This window comes from Ursus maritimus, unplaced genomic scaffold, assembly GCF_017311325.1.
Source record: "Ursus maritimus isolate PB19 unplaced genomic scaffold, ASM1731132v1 scaffold_27, whole genome shotgun sequence".
Taxonomy (NCBI): domain Eukaryota; kingdom Metazoa; phylum Chordata; class Mammalia; order Carnivora; family Ursidae; genus Ursus; species Ursus maritimus.
Genome location: NW_024425230.1, coordinates 97,357 through 113,485, shown reverse-complemented (window position 1 = coordinate 113,485; position 16,129 = coordinate 97,357). Strand labels below are relative to the sequence as shown.

At 44.9% G+C, this 16,129-nt stretch overlaps 1 protein-coding gene across 1 annotated transcript in view; it reads right to left on the bottom strand.

The window, feature by feature from the left end:
- Window positions 1-16,129, bottom strand: part of CYFIP1 (cytoplasmic FMR1 interacting protein 1) — a 129,360-nt gene that overhangs the window by 68,387 nt on the left and 44,844 nt on the right. Inside the window, exons 2-11 of the mRNA XM_040642643.1 lie at window positions 15,293-15,415; window positions 15,128-15,217; window positions 13,837-13,914; window positions 13,493-13,594; window positions 12,419-12,600; window positions 9,283-9,379; window positions 9,053-9,181; window positions 7,625-7,729; window positions 4,179-4,270; window positions 1,723-1,840 (exon numbers count right to left, since the gene is read on the bottom strand). Coding sequence (XP_040498577.1) covers window positions 1,723-1,840; window positions 4,179-4,270; window positions 7,625-7,729; window positions 9,053-9,181; window positions 9,283-9,379; window positions 12,419-12,600; window positions 13,493-13,594; window positions 13,837-13,914; window positions 15,128-15,217; window positions 15,293-15,409 — 1,110 coding nt within the window. The 5' untranslated portion in view covers window positions 15,410-15,415. The remainder of the gene's footprint in view (window positions 1-1,722; window positions 1,841-4,178; window positions 4,271-7,624; window positions 7,730-9,052; window positions 9,182-9,282; window positions 9,380-12,418; window positions 12,601-13,492; window positions 13,595-13,836; window positions 13,915-15,127; window positions 15,218-15,292; window positions 15,416-16,129) is intronic.

Sequence of the window (16,129 nt, the reverse complement as noted above, 5' to 3'; positions counted from 1 at the left end):
GAGGCAGCGAGGTCAGGGATGTAGTAATGGTCCGTGGTATGCATGCTGCATTCGTCTTAGAAGGACCTGGGGACTCGATACCACATACACAGGTCTGGTCTTTGAGATTATGGTACCTCAGGGTTCTCAGGAGGATCATTAACATTTGGAGGGAACATCTCTGTGTTTGGCCTACCTATTGCAGGATAATGAGCTCCCCTGTCCTCTACCCAGCAAACACTGGCCATTATGTAACCAGAATGACTGGAAGACAGCCCAAATGGCTCAGAGCACAGGCTAGCTCCAAGCAGACCCCTGGTGGCCAACTCCCCCAGGAGGAGGTGCTGTCTCACTGTCTCCCAGCTGCCAGCACAGCCACAGGGTAGAGATGGAGGCAGGGACTGTGCTGATATACTTGTAAACCGAATTCGGAGGACACTCTCAGACAACATGTAGAGTTGATTTCTGCCCTTAAAATAGGTGTATGTGACAGCATGTATGGCTCCTGTCTGTTTTCCTCTGGTGTCTACTTTTTGTGGTACCTTTATAATTAAAATGAGAGTTTTAATAAGAAAAAAAGAGATCTATCTTTAAATGCTCTGCTCATTTTTTTTTAAACAGGTTTTATGGAGATTTAATCCACATACCATACAATTCACCCATTTAAAATGTACAATTCAAAGGTTTTTGTTTATTCACTGAATTGTGCTAACTACCACCACACAGCCCATTATTGGAACACTTTCATCACCCCAGCAACTCCGTACCCATGTGCTTCTGATCTCTATATAGATCAGAGGTTCCAAGATACCCTCTCCTTTGGGTTTCCCATGTGTCTTATAGAGATAAGGGCTCTTTTTAAACATGACTGTAATACCATTATCACACCTAGGAAAAAAATCAAGTATTCCTTAATATCAAGTCACTGTTCAGTTTCCTCTGTTGACTCACAGATGGTTTTATTTTTCCAAGTTGATTTGCACCCTCCAGGATCAAATGAATTTTATACACTAGTTGGTTGGTGTGTCTCTTTGAAGATGTGTCTCTTCTCCATCACTCTTGCTCCTGTAGGGTCATTTGGTGTGACCTCTGTGCCCGTGCTTCCTCTACATGGGTGATTAGCTCTGGAGGCCTGATCAGACTTGGCTTCCATCCTCAGGGCAGCTGGTCCTTCATTGGCCATGCTGCAGACTGCTAGAGTGTCTGGCAGTCTCTCTCGTAGTGAACTGGCCATCGTTCACTGCCAAATGTATGAATTCATTAGGGCTGTGACATGATGGTCTTCTGGTCCTTTCACTCCTTCTCAATTCCTCCTAACAGCCGAGCCTTGCTCTGAAGTGTGATTCCTTCAGGAGAGACAGGTCAGAGCTGGATTCGGTTGCTATGTGTATCAGGTTTTCAATAATTGGTTCTCTAGCATCCTGCTCACATGTGAGAAATGACATTCCCACTGCTCCTCAGACCTCCCCACTCCTGCCCACCCCACACACTGACAGGGCTGGCCTGGTGCTGTGCTTGGCAGGTGGGGAGAATGTGACCAGCCCAAACAAGGAACACAGAAAAACCCGTCTGCCAAGCTGGAAGGAATTAACAAGACCCACAGCTGAGGGACAGTGCTTCCTCCTATCCCCAACTCCAGGCCCTCCTCTGGGCACCGAGGACATATCCACCTATCCAGCCTAAGGTTCCCGCACACCTCTGGCCTTAGGTACCGGCACAGGTAGGCACTGAAGGCCCTGTTACCTCACTGTTGCTGTAACGCGCCAGCTCTGAGATGAAGCGCATATGGTCCTCCCGGATCTGGATCATCTGCTCACAGATGTTATACTGCGGGCTGCTGCTGGATGACGTGCACGTCCATCTGGCGGTGAAGGGGAAATGTGTTACCTGAAGAGGCGCCTGCAGAAGACTTATGCTTCACAATGTGGGGTGGCCGGGGACACATGCACAGCAGGCGCTAGGATGGCCCACTGGTCCTGCACGCTGGCGAGGACATAGAGGCTTGGAGAGAACATGAATTCTCAGCAAAGAAACAGCCGAGCCAGCCCCATCCCCCTGTGTCAGGGTGACTGTCCTACCTTCTCATACCTGTGTTTTAGAAAAGGAATCGTAATTTCTGCTTAATCAGCCAACTACTTTCAAAAAAGCTGAGAGCTGTTGCTGGATTTAGGACACTGCATCACCCTTGCAAGGACCCCTTAACACCTATTTTTATTACTCACATATGAAAACACAGGATACAGTAGAAAACAAGTCTGCCAAAGACTCAGAAACAAAAGTTATCCTTACTGGGAACTGAAAACTGACTACTTAAGTGCACGACACACCATTTCAGCAGCAAACTGATAGTCAATTTAGTGGAAAAGAAGTTTATTAACAATTAAAGCTGCTGGAGCTCTTGGGCAAAAGCATGGGCTTTGGAGCTCTGACCACTGCTTCCTCACACTCCACCCCGACACTCTTGTTTTTACCAAGCTGGTCCTCTTTGCTTCAAGGGAAGGGATGCAGGTTACCCCTTTTCGAAATAATGGGTACACTGTATCAAGCAGCATCCCTTTCTTACTTTCTGATTCCACTGTAGGATGATGCAATGATTATGTTGGCATCATCCAAGGTGGCTCCCTGAGTCTACGACGAGCACCTGAGGCCCAGGCTCTATCCAGATACCACCCTCAATACACCTGCCTCCCCTGCAAGCCCCAAAAAGCATGTCCACCTCAGGCAAGGCCCTAGAGCCCAGAACATGACTGCTGACACCACACCCTGTGACCACCCTTTCTGGGCTGCTGGTCTGGGATCTCAAAGCTGACTGCTACGTGCTCAGGCATGTCCCAAGGTGGCTGTTAAACATACCCATTACCCCCAATTAAATGCTATTGATTCACAATAAACCATATCAAAAATATAGAAATAAGTATGCAAAACTCATTGTTTCCTGATTCTCTTACTGGTTTTACCATTACCTATCATCTAGAGCTCATCTGTGTTTGTTAGGTAGAAGCACTGTGTAAGGACATGCTACTACAGTTGTCACATTGTTAGCTTGAAGTCAGTCATGGCGGGAGTATTTACACCGTGGGAATCAGAGCATGAATTGGTGCTGAAGAAGAAAGAGGTTTCAGTTTAATGAATGTGACTTAGAGGAGAATGAGAAGTCACCTAACTGGATGGCATATCCAATTTAATGGCAGATTTATTAAGAAATAAGCTAGCACGGAACTCAGCAAAGTACAGCACAGGCCAAATACAACCTGTGTGTGTACGGTCCTAGAGTCATACAAAATGCTACTTACATTTTCATTGTTTAAAAAAACAAAACCACAACAACAGCAAAGAAGAATATATGACAGATACCACATGTGGCCTGCAAAGGCTTAAAGTGTTTACAATTCAGCCTTTATTAAAAACAAAAAACTAACAAAAAAGATGTAATTGCATTTTTCAAAATCGTGGCTGAATTGCAAGTCCAGGTTGGCTACAGGTACACGTGTTTGGCAAGGGTCAACAAAAGCATCCTGCAAGACCCAACTAGCTATGTGGAATTTACAAAAAAAAAGTATGGTATGTTTTTTTATCATCTGTAATTGTGAGCTACGGATCCTTTATGCCAATGACTGGCCAACTCTCTCTCTACAGGGCCAGAAAGTAAATACTTCAAAATCTGGGGGCTACACTGTCTCTGTCATACAGCCATTGTCTTCTTTTTTATAAAACAAAACAAAACCCTTTAAAAGCGTAAAGACCATTCAAAGCAACTGAGATCTACAAAAACAGCCCTGGGCTGGATTTGGGCCTTAGGTGATAGTTTTATAATCTCTGTGATATCAATGCAAACACCCCCCTGTCCAGCAGGGCGAGTTGTTGAGCACTGACCAGCACACCACTTGTTTAAGCTGGTACATTCTCAACCCGTTCTATCCAACAGAACTCTCTGAGATGATGGAAAAGCTCTGTATCTATGCTGGCCAACACAGCAGCCACTACTGAACATTTGAAATGTGGATGTCATAACCAAGAAAATAAAAAATTTTTTAAATGAATTTAAATGTGAGCAGTCACTCGTGACAAGGCCTACCATATAGGGCATTTGGTTCTAGATGGTTAAAAATGTCAAAGGTGTTCTCTCTAGATAAATAAGTGTTATAAAACCACAATGAGAACACTCCAGAATGTCCCCACTGGACAGCTCACTCTCCTACCGAGATTTATTTTCCTCATAGTGGGCGCTGGTCTTGATGTATCTTGCAAGTTCTATTTGCATGTCCCCGAACAGTGGAACCACCTGGAGCTGCTATATTCAAAGAACAAAAAAAATAAGGTCATTATGTATGTTTAGTCACCAAATACAATCACAAGAATGAGTAATGCTGGTAATTACTATGAGCTGAATACTGGCTCTTTTAATCATTTACTAGAAAAAAAAAATTGTAAGGAACTTACACATTCACTTTAAGAAGGACAAAATACAATTTAAGAACCAAAAGTCATAAAACCAATTCTAATATTAAAATTAACCTACCTTGTTGCTAGATCCATGGTCATGAAAAAAATCAATTTGCATTTCTATATACTAGTAACAAACAGAAAATGAAAATCTAAAGAGAAACAATTTGGGGCACCTGAGTGGCTCAGTCAGTTAAGTGGCTGCCTTTGGCTCAGGTCATGATTGCAGAGTCCCAGGATCAAGCCCCAAGTCAGGCTCCCTGCTCAGTGGGGCATCTGCCTCACCCTCTGCCCCTTCCCCCTGCTCCTTCTCTCTCTCTCTCAAATAAAAAAATAAATAATCTTAAAAAGAGAGAGAGAGAGAGAGACAATCTGCAATAGCACCAAAAAGCCCTAAAAATACGTATGACTAAATCTAACAAAATATGGTCAAGACCTCTAAACAAAAATACTACCAAAAATTCTAGAGACAGTTTTGAAGTTCTAAGTGAATGGAGAAATATATCAGGTTCATGGATTGGAAGACTTGGTATTTTTACTCCCTAAACTGATCTATGGAATTGATCTATGGAATCCCTAACAATATTCCAAGAAGAAAAATGGTTTATGGGTAGTGCGTATGTATGTGTGTATGTATAAGGAAATCAGCAAGCCAATTTATTTTGAACGGTAAAGGGATGACACCCAAGACAATCGTGAAGAACGTAACTTGAAGGCTTCCTGATAAGCAGATCTGTTCTATTGGAAAGCTACAGGAACTAAGACAGTGTGGCCCTGGAGCATGAATGGAGAGCAGTGGAGCAGGACACAGAACCTAAGACAGAGTCACAGAGATACAGGTACCTGTTTTATGACCCAAGCAACACGGCACAGAGATGGGAGAAAAGATGGCCTTTACAATAAATGGAAGAAAAGATGGCCTTTACAATAAATGGAAGAAAAGATGGCCTTTACAATAAATGGAAGAAAAGATGGCCTTTACAATAAATGGAAGAAAAGATGGCCTTTACAATAAATGGAAGAAAAGATGGCCTTTACAATAAATGGAAGAAAAGATGGCCTTTACAATAAATGGAAGAAAAGATGGCCTTTACAATAAATGGAAGAAAAGATGGCCTTTACAATAAATGGAAGAAAAGATGGCCTTTACAATAAATGGAAGAAAAGATGGCCTTTACAATAAATGGAAGAAAAGATGGCCTTTACAATAAATGGACTAAGTCAACTGGATACCCATAATGGGGAAAAGAAAAATATCTAAAAATGTCAACCCCTTTCCTCCCATCATATATAGAGGCCAGATCGAGGAAGAGTATGGATCCAGATAGAAAAGGAAATGGTGCTGCTTCTAGAAAGTAACAAGAAGGAAATTCTCATAAGCCTATACAAAGATTTCTACAATTGGATATTAAAGGGGTGTCTCGGTGGCTCAGTCATTTAAGCATCTGACTCTTAGTTTCGGCTCAGGTCATGACCTTAGGGTCCTGGGATCAAGCCCCACTTTGGGCTCTCCACTCAGCAGGGAGTCTGCTTGTCTCTCTCTCTCTGCCCCTCCCCCTGCTCTCACGTGCTCTCTCTCTAAAATAAATCTTTTTAAAAAGTAGATATTAAAGATTGATATACAAGACTACAATAAAATTAAGAACTTCTGTTCACTTAATGACATCTTTAATGGGGCGGGGGGGGAAGGCAAGAAACTTGAAATGACACTTCACAAGAGAGCACACAAAAGACTAACAGAGTGAAAAGTCATCAGGGAAATATCAACTAAAACACAAGGAAATGACAGCCAAAAATATCACAAGGACATACCACCCTTCAAAATGCTCTTCCCCAAAAGTGATAGTGCCAAGTGTTGGTGAGGATGTGGAGCAACAGGAAGGCTCACTCACAGCTGGCGGGAATGCAAATCAGCAGAGCCTTGTGGGAAATCGTTAGGCGGTATCTTATACTGAAAATGTGTATGCCTATGGCCCCTACTCCTAGCCCTGGATGTACATATGTTCAACAGAAACACGCATCGACGTGCACTAAATCAAAGCAGCATTGTTCGTACCAGCCAAAACTCAGAATGGGTGGCTCAGTCATTTAAGCATCTGACTCTTAGTTTCGGCTCAGGTCATGATCTTAGGGTCCTGGGATCAAGCCCCACTTTGGGCTCTCCACTCAGCAGGGAGTCTGCTTGTCTCTCTCTCTCTCTGCCCCTCCCCCTGCTCTCACGTGCTCTCTCTCTAAAATACATCTTTTAAAAAAATAGATATTAAAGATTGATATACAAGACTACAATAAAATTAAGAACTTCTGTTCACTTAATGACATCTTTAAGAAGTGAAAAGGAGAGCTACATAGGGCAGAATGCGTTTATTTTAGAATACATGTAACCAAGAAAGAACATATACGCAGAACACATAAAGAACTATAAATCAACAGCAGGGGCGGGGGGGAAGGCAAGAAACTTGAAATGACACTTCACAAGAGAGCACACAAAAGACTAACAGAGTGAAAAGTCATCAGGGAAATATCAACTAAAACACAAGAAAATGCCAGCCAAATATATCACAAGGACATACCACCCTTCAAAATGCTCTTCCCCAAAAGTGATAGTGCCAAGTGTTGGTGACGATGTGGAGCAACAGGAAGGCTCACTCACAGCTGGCGGGAATGCACATCAGCAGAGCCTTGTGGGAAATCGTTAGGCGGTATCTTATACTGAAAATGTGTATGCCTATGGCCCCTACTCCTAGCCCTGGATGTACATATGTTGAACAGAAACACACATCGACGTGCGCTAAATCAAAGCAGCATTGTTCGTACCAGCCAAAACTCAGAAATGACCTCATGTCCATCACAACAGAATGGATAAATAAGTTGAGGTATAATCATAAAATGGACACCACAATGAAAACCTAAGGACTATCTATAGCTGTGGGATCCCACAGGGATGAATCTAACAAATGAGTGAAAGCAGCCAGATGCAGAAGAGTACACACAGCCACCGTTCCCTGTACACAAGGTTCAAACCGAGGCGAAACTGATGCAGAGCAAGAGGGAGAGTAGCCACCTTTCCAGATGGAAGCCAGTGATGTCCCCCCTCCCCGCTGCTTAAGTCCACACTTCCAGATGTGGGTCACAGAGGTTTACCTCCCAAAATACAAACTGTATACACTTGATAAAAAGGCTTATCTAAAAAAATGTAACTCACCTTGAAGTACTTATCGATTTTGGATAAGTTTATTCTTTTCTTGGCATCAAGTTTATAGATGTTGCTGACACTCCCATCCATCAAGTATAGACCAAACCCCATGACCTGAAAATCACAAAATTGCAAAAAACTTAAACCTGCAAGTTTAATTATCCATAAGCACTTCTAATGCTACAGTTCGTAAATTTAAATGATAGTTCACTCTTCTTTCAAAAAGCACTTTTAAAAGTTCCTTATAAATAAATAGCTATCCCTTCATATGAAGCTATTCTTCCATGTGTGTCATTTCTTGTGGCTATTTTAATTTCCTCCCCCACCCCAAGCAGTGTCCTCCAGCATGGTGCTCTCCTTCAGGAAGAGATCTTGGGGCTGGGCCCACTCTTACAGGGAAGGTTTTGGGCTGACAGGACACCTAGCACAAGGTCCTTCAGGACTATCCTCCCCAAAGGTGGAAAGCAGAGCAAATGCAATAGCAGAACTACCTTCTCCTCTTCACAGTAAGAAATGTCACTGAAAATCTCCCCAGGGCACCTGGGTGGCTCAGTCAGTTAAGGGTCTGCCTTCAGATCAGGTCATGATCCCAGGGTCTTAGGATCGAGTCCCACATCAGGCTCCTGGCTCAGCGGGGACTCTGCTTCTCCCTCTATCCTTCCCCCCCTGCTCATGATCATTCTTTCTCTCCCTCTCTCTCACTCAAATAAATAGGTAAAATCTTAAAAAAGAAAAAAAAAAGAAGAGGAGGATGAGGGGGAGCGGGAGGAGGAGGAGAGGGAGGGGAGGGGGAGGGGGAGAGGGAAGAGGAGGAGGAGGAGGAGAAGAAGAAAACCTCCCCAATATGGTGAATGGCCACATTCTTGAGAGGGGAGGGGGAGGGGGAGAGGGAAGAGGAGGAGGAGGAGGAGAAGAAGAAAACCTCCCCAATATGGTGAATGGCCACATTCTTGACCAAAAAAAATCTATAATCATGGAGACACAGTATTCTTAATTCCTAGGAATTATATCCTTAACAAATAGAACCTGATATAACCTCTGCTATAAGAAGCTAATACTGAGAGAAGCCCTTGACCCTGGACCTCCTCACCCATGAGCACATTCTCCAGGGGGTGGCATATGATCCCAACTGGCACTGGGGTCAAGCCTGGGGCACCCACAGGAATGTGCTGAGAGCCTGTAGTGCATGCTGTGGGCACCATAGAGGATACTGTGTACACGTACACACACACACACACACACACACACACACGCACCCACAGGAATGTGCTGAGAGCCTGTAGTGCATGCTGTGGGCACCATAGAGGATACTGTGTACACGTACACACACACACACGCGGCAAGCGTGAGAATAAGAAAAGGTGGGCAAAAGGATCATAGTCAACGCACAGCCTCTTCTCCCCACAGCTATGTAAGCAGCCGTGCCCACACACGTACTTTGAGAAGCATGTGTTTCTCACTAGGTGTCAGGTACATCCTATTCTCGTAGTAATCCACACACAGATTCACGATGTCAGCAAGGAGCTCTTCATAGCCAGAAATCACTTCAAGCTGCTGCTGCAAAGACTGAAACACAGAGTGTGAGATCCATGCCACGGACTGTTCCCAGGCTCCCAGACCCCAACAACACGTCCCATCAGCCAGAGGAGAGAGAGTGTGAGCCTTACCTGTGTGATTTTGTTGTGGTTGGCCAGGAACATGGACAGATTCTGTGATTCCTGGATGGACTGTGGGTCCGCCATTTTCCGTAAAAACTGAGCAGCCCTTTGAAAGCAAAAAAAGAGTTAAACAACGAATGTGCTTAATGATTTAAAAAAAAAAAAAAAAAAGGCATAGAAGACCCAGATTACTTTATCTGGCGACAGTTATCTGTAAAAATGTGGGTCTTAGAAGCTAGTTATAATTTCAGCCTCCTCGAGTTTGTCTACCCTGGACTCCAGGTCACTCTTTTGACAGCCTGGACAGCTCACCACCCCACTGTCCACAGCTGACAGACTTCCTCAGAGATATGGCAGCGCCGACCACAGGCCTTCCTGAAGGATCCCTGCACGCTGGCCTCTTCCCATGGCTATCTGTTCCCAACTCTGAGAAAGACTGCCTCCCCCTCAGTGACTCTCACAACATGGTAATGAAGATGCTCAGCACTGTCCAGGTTCTCTGCCAAGAATCCTCTAGGCCACCATGCCTCCCACAAGTCAGGGACTACACACAGTTCTGGTGCCAAAGATCAGAGGCAGAATCCCAGTGTCCTTCACCAATATGCTGCTCAATCTTGGATTAACCTCCTGAACCTCACTTATCACATCTATAATAACAACTGTCCACCCGCCCTACTCACAGGGTAAGTGCGAGGAAAGAGGGAATAGCACATACAGAATTACCGATACTTAGGCCCAAAAAGACTGCAAGGTACATGCTGAGTCTCTCTCTGGGTCTTGCAAAGCAATGCGAAGATCGGTGTGAGCATTCTGCACACCTAGGGCAGCCTCCCAAAACGTTTAGTGGAAACTGGCCACCTACGAGCCTGTCTGTGCAACCTAAAAACTTGGGGGTTTTAATGAAGAAAACTTCTCATGGTAAAGACTGATAACCTATACTGACAGTCATTTCCTCTGTGCCTCTTTAGAAATGACCCCCAAATTTCCATGCTACAGCAATGTCCCTCATGCCCATGTGACTGATGGTTGAGCCATGAGATATAATGAAAAACACTGCCAGGCACTTAGAAGTTTACTTATACAAGATAGTACGACTCTTCTATTCTCCTTCCTCCCTGTTGACTGGAAAGCAGAAATGACAGCTGGAGCTCAAGTCACCATCCTGGACCATGAGACAACACACGAAGGCAGCAGAGCAGCAAGACAGCAGGAGCCCTGGTGCGAACACTGTGGAATCCCCTCATCAGTTGCAGATCACCTACCTCAGGACTTTCAGGTGAGACAGAAATGATCTGCAACCTTGTTTAAGCCACTGTTATTTCTGTAGGTTTTTAAAAAATTATATAGTTAAACCTAACATGAACCCTGATCATGATAACATCCCTTTTTCAAAATGTTCACTTTATTGATCTGAGTACTTGCTAAGACTAATGAAGGGATCAAAAATACTGTTTTCTATTTTCCTCAAGCCTCACCATAACCATATAGGTTATCCCGGCATTTATCCTCAGAAGAGGTCATACCGTTAGCTATCGCTGGGTGCAAATAAAAAGTGTGAGTGTAAGTATGTGAGGGCTGAGAGAAATGAGGATAAGATGGTAGAGGGTCTCAAAAAGAGGTCATAGGAAGAAGCCACTGGAAGGCGGGAGGGGTGCCCCAGGCTCTCTCTGTACTCAGGAGAGCCCGGGTGGCTCCTCGAGGGGGTGTTGGCCCCCACACACATAGCTTTCCAGAGAGCAGCCTCATCTTTAAGCTATTTTATTGACTGGGCTTTCATAATAAAGCTGCTGCTACTAAGTGTAAAAAAAAAAAAAAAAAAAAAAAAGATTTTTTGAAATTAAAAACCACTGATGCTGTCAACCGCCCCCCCCCCTACTTTCCTAAGTCAGAAAGGTTAAAACAGCTGCTCAAAATCACGTGGCAAGTGACTTGTGTAGCCAGGAGAAGCAGTTGCTCTCCTGGGCTGGGCCAGTTCCACCCTCTACCCTCAGAAGCCCCCATGCCCCATGCAGAGTCAAGCTTACTTGCAATTCCACAAACACATCAAATAAGGTCAACTCCAGGCTTTCCTATTCAAGAGAGGTTAACAGGTCAACTCCAAGGATCTAGTTCTGAAGATCCAGGCTTCTGTGCAGAGCTAATTATAGGTGATGAATACCTATACTTAACTTCATATGGATCAAGCTTAAACCCTGGTGATCTAGCCCAACTCCCACTGCTACTTCATCCTTAAATCTCAGTTTGGCACCATATCCCATGTTGATTTTATTTTAAAGATACGGCAACAGTTGTATGATTTCAGATACAATATAACTACAGCCTATTCCGATGCAAAGTAAAATCTCATCGAATTTAATTTCATAACCAAGATTCCTATCTAGCAGAAGAAACAGAAGTCAGCACCTCACTCCAGCTACTCACACCAAGCACAGACTTTCAAAAGGAAGTTTATTAAAGGACAGTTCGCTTTGCTCTGACCGACCACCCTCCATCTTCCTGCCACCATCTGCCCCTCACAATTTTCCAGAAGCATACAACCATGCCATACCCACCTTTTCCAATTCTCTTCTCCAGAAGGTCTAGCTCTGGAAGAGAGCTAGTCTCAGGGACCTGGAAGCTCAGTATGATTCCATGACAGTCCACAGGCCGGCTCTGCCCACTGCTGTGATGGTGTGTACCTTCCAGGAATGTGTAACCAGGAAATGACATACACAGGTGGCGCCCTCAGGCTGTAGAGCCTGCCTGTGCCCTCACCAAGATGCCTACTAAGCCAAAAGCCTTGCAGTGACCCTATATAACAGGGACTTGTGTACTTCTGTCTTCCCACACGGACTGAGCACCCACAGGTCCTCAACAAACATTTGAGGATGACCAGCTCCCACTCCAGCTTCATGAGACCACAATGTACACGGGCCTATGAGGACACACCTCGATGCATCGCCACACACATAATCTGCCAGCTACCCTCAGATACCTAGGAGTGGTATTCAAACAGTCCTGAGGCTGCCAAATAACCGCTACCAACCAGTTGCATTACTTCAGCACCTATGGGATGCACACCTACTATGTGCAGAGCATGCAGCCAACCAGGAACCACCCTGCCTGCCAGAGCACTTTCTGCAAGGACCCAGGGGTACAAGGTCACCTTTTATATGCTGAGTGGTCATTCTTCACACTGCACTTCATGTTCTTAAGCTCATCCAGCACAGCAAACATGTTAATGAACTTGCCCAGCGTGATCAAGTAGGCTTCAGACACGAAGTCCTTCCTTCTCTCCGCGTGGCACAGGCGCCTCACCTCCCCACAGAATCGCTCAATGGCATTTCTCTGAGCAGAGGAAGGGAGGGCAAAAAGGCCACTGTCAGTGATGGGCCAACTCCATGCCCAGCTTCAAGCACATTATCCGGATTCACTGTTACTCTCTGATGAAATACCCACCCAAATGAGTGGACATTTTACAGCTCAGGTAAAGAGGACTTATTTCTATAAAGTAATTTCCACATGCCTTTGCTCTGTGACAATCATCATTAATTTTCCACTTTACCAACTACATCCCTAAAATAAAAGAATGTTGTTGATTATTCAAGCAAAGTTACTGAGAAAATACTCTAATAGAAGGTCTACAAACACGTTTTAGCATTCAGAGGTGGAAGGGGAGGGGTAGGGAAATTTTTCCTCTCGACAACCTTGAAGATAAAACAAAAATTCATCTCCTAGTAAGTTCTATCTTCTCCCTTTGGTAAAGGAATCTATAATAAAAACCTTCATACATCTCCAAAATATATCTTTATAAAACCAGCAAGTCCCCTTCCTGTGGCTACTCTGCCTAACCAATGGGCCAAAGGAGCCAAGGCAGGGCAAGGACCACTAAGTGGACAGTCAGGAGAGGCTGAGAGAAAGAAAAGACCTGAAAAACCAGATGAATCAAAAGTATGAACTGGCAGAATGACAAACACATTTGGAACTGACAGAAGTCTTCAGGAGGAAATACAAATTTACTCTCAAAGAGACAAGAGAAGTGAAACACAAAAGAGGTATTTATTCTGGAAGGGCCAGGAAAGCTTTAGACTGACAAAGGCTTTGTTCCTTTTAGTCTCAGAGGCTGTTACGGCTGTTTTAATTCACATGCACTTTGTTTAGTAAGTCATGGTGATACGTGAGGGTGGGCCAAATTCCTACTCCTCTGCATTAAACTCCTAGGATTATTTCACTGTTTTACCTGGAAGTACATAAAATTCATCAGTTTTGTGACCTCAGGCTCCAGGACCTCTACGGTTTTCTCATAAATTTCCACTCTATTAGGCTGCTCGTTACATTTCACCTAGGAATAAACAAATATGACATAAAGAGGCTTCAACTTAGCTAGAAGTGAGAGGGCAGGGTGTTGTTAGGGCAGAGCTGGCAGTCCCAGCCCACTGTGGGGTGGGGGAGGGGGGAGGGCTGGTGGGGTGGGAGTGTGGTCTGGCTGAGATGGGGGGACTAGAAGGGTGGGAGCGTTGTCTGTTTAGGGGTGGGACGGCATGGCCGGCAGGGATGGAGTGAGGCCCGGCTGGGATAGGGCACCTGTGGGATGGCCCGAGAGCAGCTCCTCCAGGTGTACAGCATGACCGCGTACTCTTGGCCCTCCTCCAGCATTTCATTCTGCAATGGTACACAGGGCAAATCAAAGACAAGCAGGAAAACAATCATAAAAAAGGAGATGCCACGCGGCTACAATCCAGAGGCATAAACTATCCTGACTCTCACTTAGAGGGACAGACAAGTACCAAGACCTGCACGCCACGAGACAGCTGCTAAGAGGCCAGTGATGCTGCAGTGCGGCACTGTGGCCGTAATGACCACCCAAAACACTCCCATGGCTTCTGCTGGTTGGAGAGGAGCCAGCACAGCCCAGGGCACCTGCCACAGCCACTGTTCCCCAACTCCACTCACACCTCCACAACCTGCTGGCAGTGCAGACCTGAAACCGGGAACAGGGGCCAGTATAGGGCAGATGTGCACAAGGTCTTCAAGGCCTTACACGAGGCTACGGAGAGTCTCTGGGCTCATAAGACTGAGGCAGCTCTACCATCCCTAGTGCAGGGGAGGAAAAGCTGGAAGTATTTCTGCAGCACTTAAAATCCAGACAGAGTATCCATGCAAAGAAGACTGCCATCATTTTTAAACTGCTTTAGTGTCTACTCCTTTCACATTGTTTTCTCTGGTAAAAATGGTAAAAAGTGCAGAGATGTTCTAAAAATGTCAACTACAATTTCATCATGTTCTTACGATGCTTTAAAATGTTTACAACTTTTGATCCAGTAACTTCACTTCTACAAATCCAGCCAATGGGAATAATGATGTGTTTGGAACGATATTCATCACTACATTTTTTATTACAAAGAAAAAAGGAAAACTAACTAAACATGCAAAAATAATTAAACTGAGGAAGTTTACAAAATGGGACTACACAACTATTAAAAATTACTTTATCTGGAACATTTTAATGACATACGAAAAGTTTGTGAAATCATTAAAATACCTAATACAATGCAATTCATTCATGCAATCTGAATCACATCTGAGTGTATAAGTGCGTGCATGAGTACAGGTATAAATAATGACAGAGAATGGACTCCCTCTAAATGCTGACAAAGGTTTTCTCTGGGTCACAGATGCTCACTTTTCAGAAAGAAGGTGTATTATTTTTATAATAAGAAAAACAAAGCCTTCTCTAAAAACATAAGACATTTTCATCCACTTTCTTCTCTTTTTCCTTACTACATATCATATCGGGATAACATCAAAAAAGTGTACATTTGCCATCGTAGGTACTATTCCCCCAAGGAAAATCAAAGCATGCAGAAGGAATTACCATGCTAGAATGGACAGTCGCTTGTTCAATATATCTTGCAATACCCGTAACAAATGCATTTCTGTCTTCAAAGTTAGTGTTGAAATTTGGCTGAAAGGAAGAGAAAAACCATCATGTGGAGGTCAGCACTATAGGCAGTGCACCCCACTGCCACCCAGCACAAACCTGGTAGAGCAGTGAGGATGGTGGGGGCTCAATGCAGGGCTGCTGGTCAGGCAGAGGCAGCTCTTCCAGGAGGTCCACATTGGACAGTGCATCCTCCAGTGTCACTTGGGCCGCCATCTTGGCCTAAAACAAAACACAAAGCCACCTGTGCTGTGAGGAAGGGTGGAGATACTCTGACAATCATTCCAAGGTGGAGAAAGCAGACGCCCACTCGCCTGACCCCTCTCTTGAGGGTGATGGGGATGGCTGAGGTGATCATGGCCAACCCCTAGTGTCTGGCATCTCTCCTAGGGCTTGCTGGCAAAGGACTCATGAGGTAGCCTCTCCTGGCCTCCAGGAGTGTCACAATGCAGGGTACGTGGACCACCACACATACTGTTACTTCCTGTTACTCTTCCCACCTTGGAGCCATTGTCCCTGGTAGGTTCTCTGGGAGGGTCTGATTGCCCCCAGACCCCCAGGGTCTGACGGGGCCAGAGGAGGGAATGTCCTCTTCTATACTATGTCTGCCCCAAGGAAGCCAGCACAGCCTCCAAGGGGGCAACAGTGCTTCCCTGCATACAGACACTTCCCAGGTGGTTCCTCTAAGCAAGGTTACACACTAAGGATAGAGATGGAAAAGGTCAGAGCCTTTCCTCCAGGGACAGCCTGTAGAGACTACTAAGGTGAGGGCCAAGAGACAACATGAAAGAGGGAGGGGGCTGTTAGCAAAGGACTGAAAGCACGAACTCCAAGGCCAGTGCAGGGAAGCACAGAAATGGAGGTGAACGTCATCTAAACACATCTGTGCCTGCTCCAGGGGAGAGGAAACAGCACACACCAGCCTGCCTCCTGCTG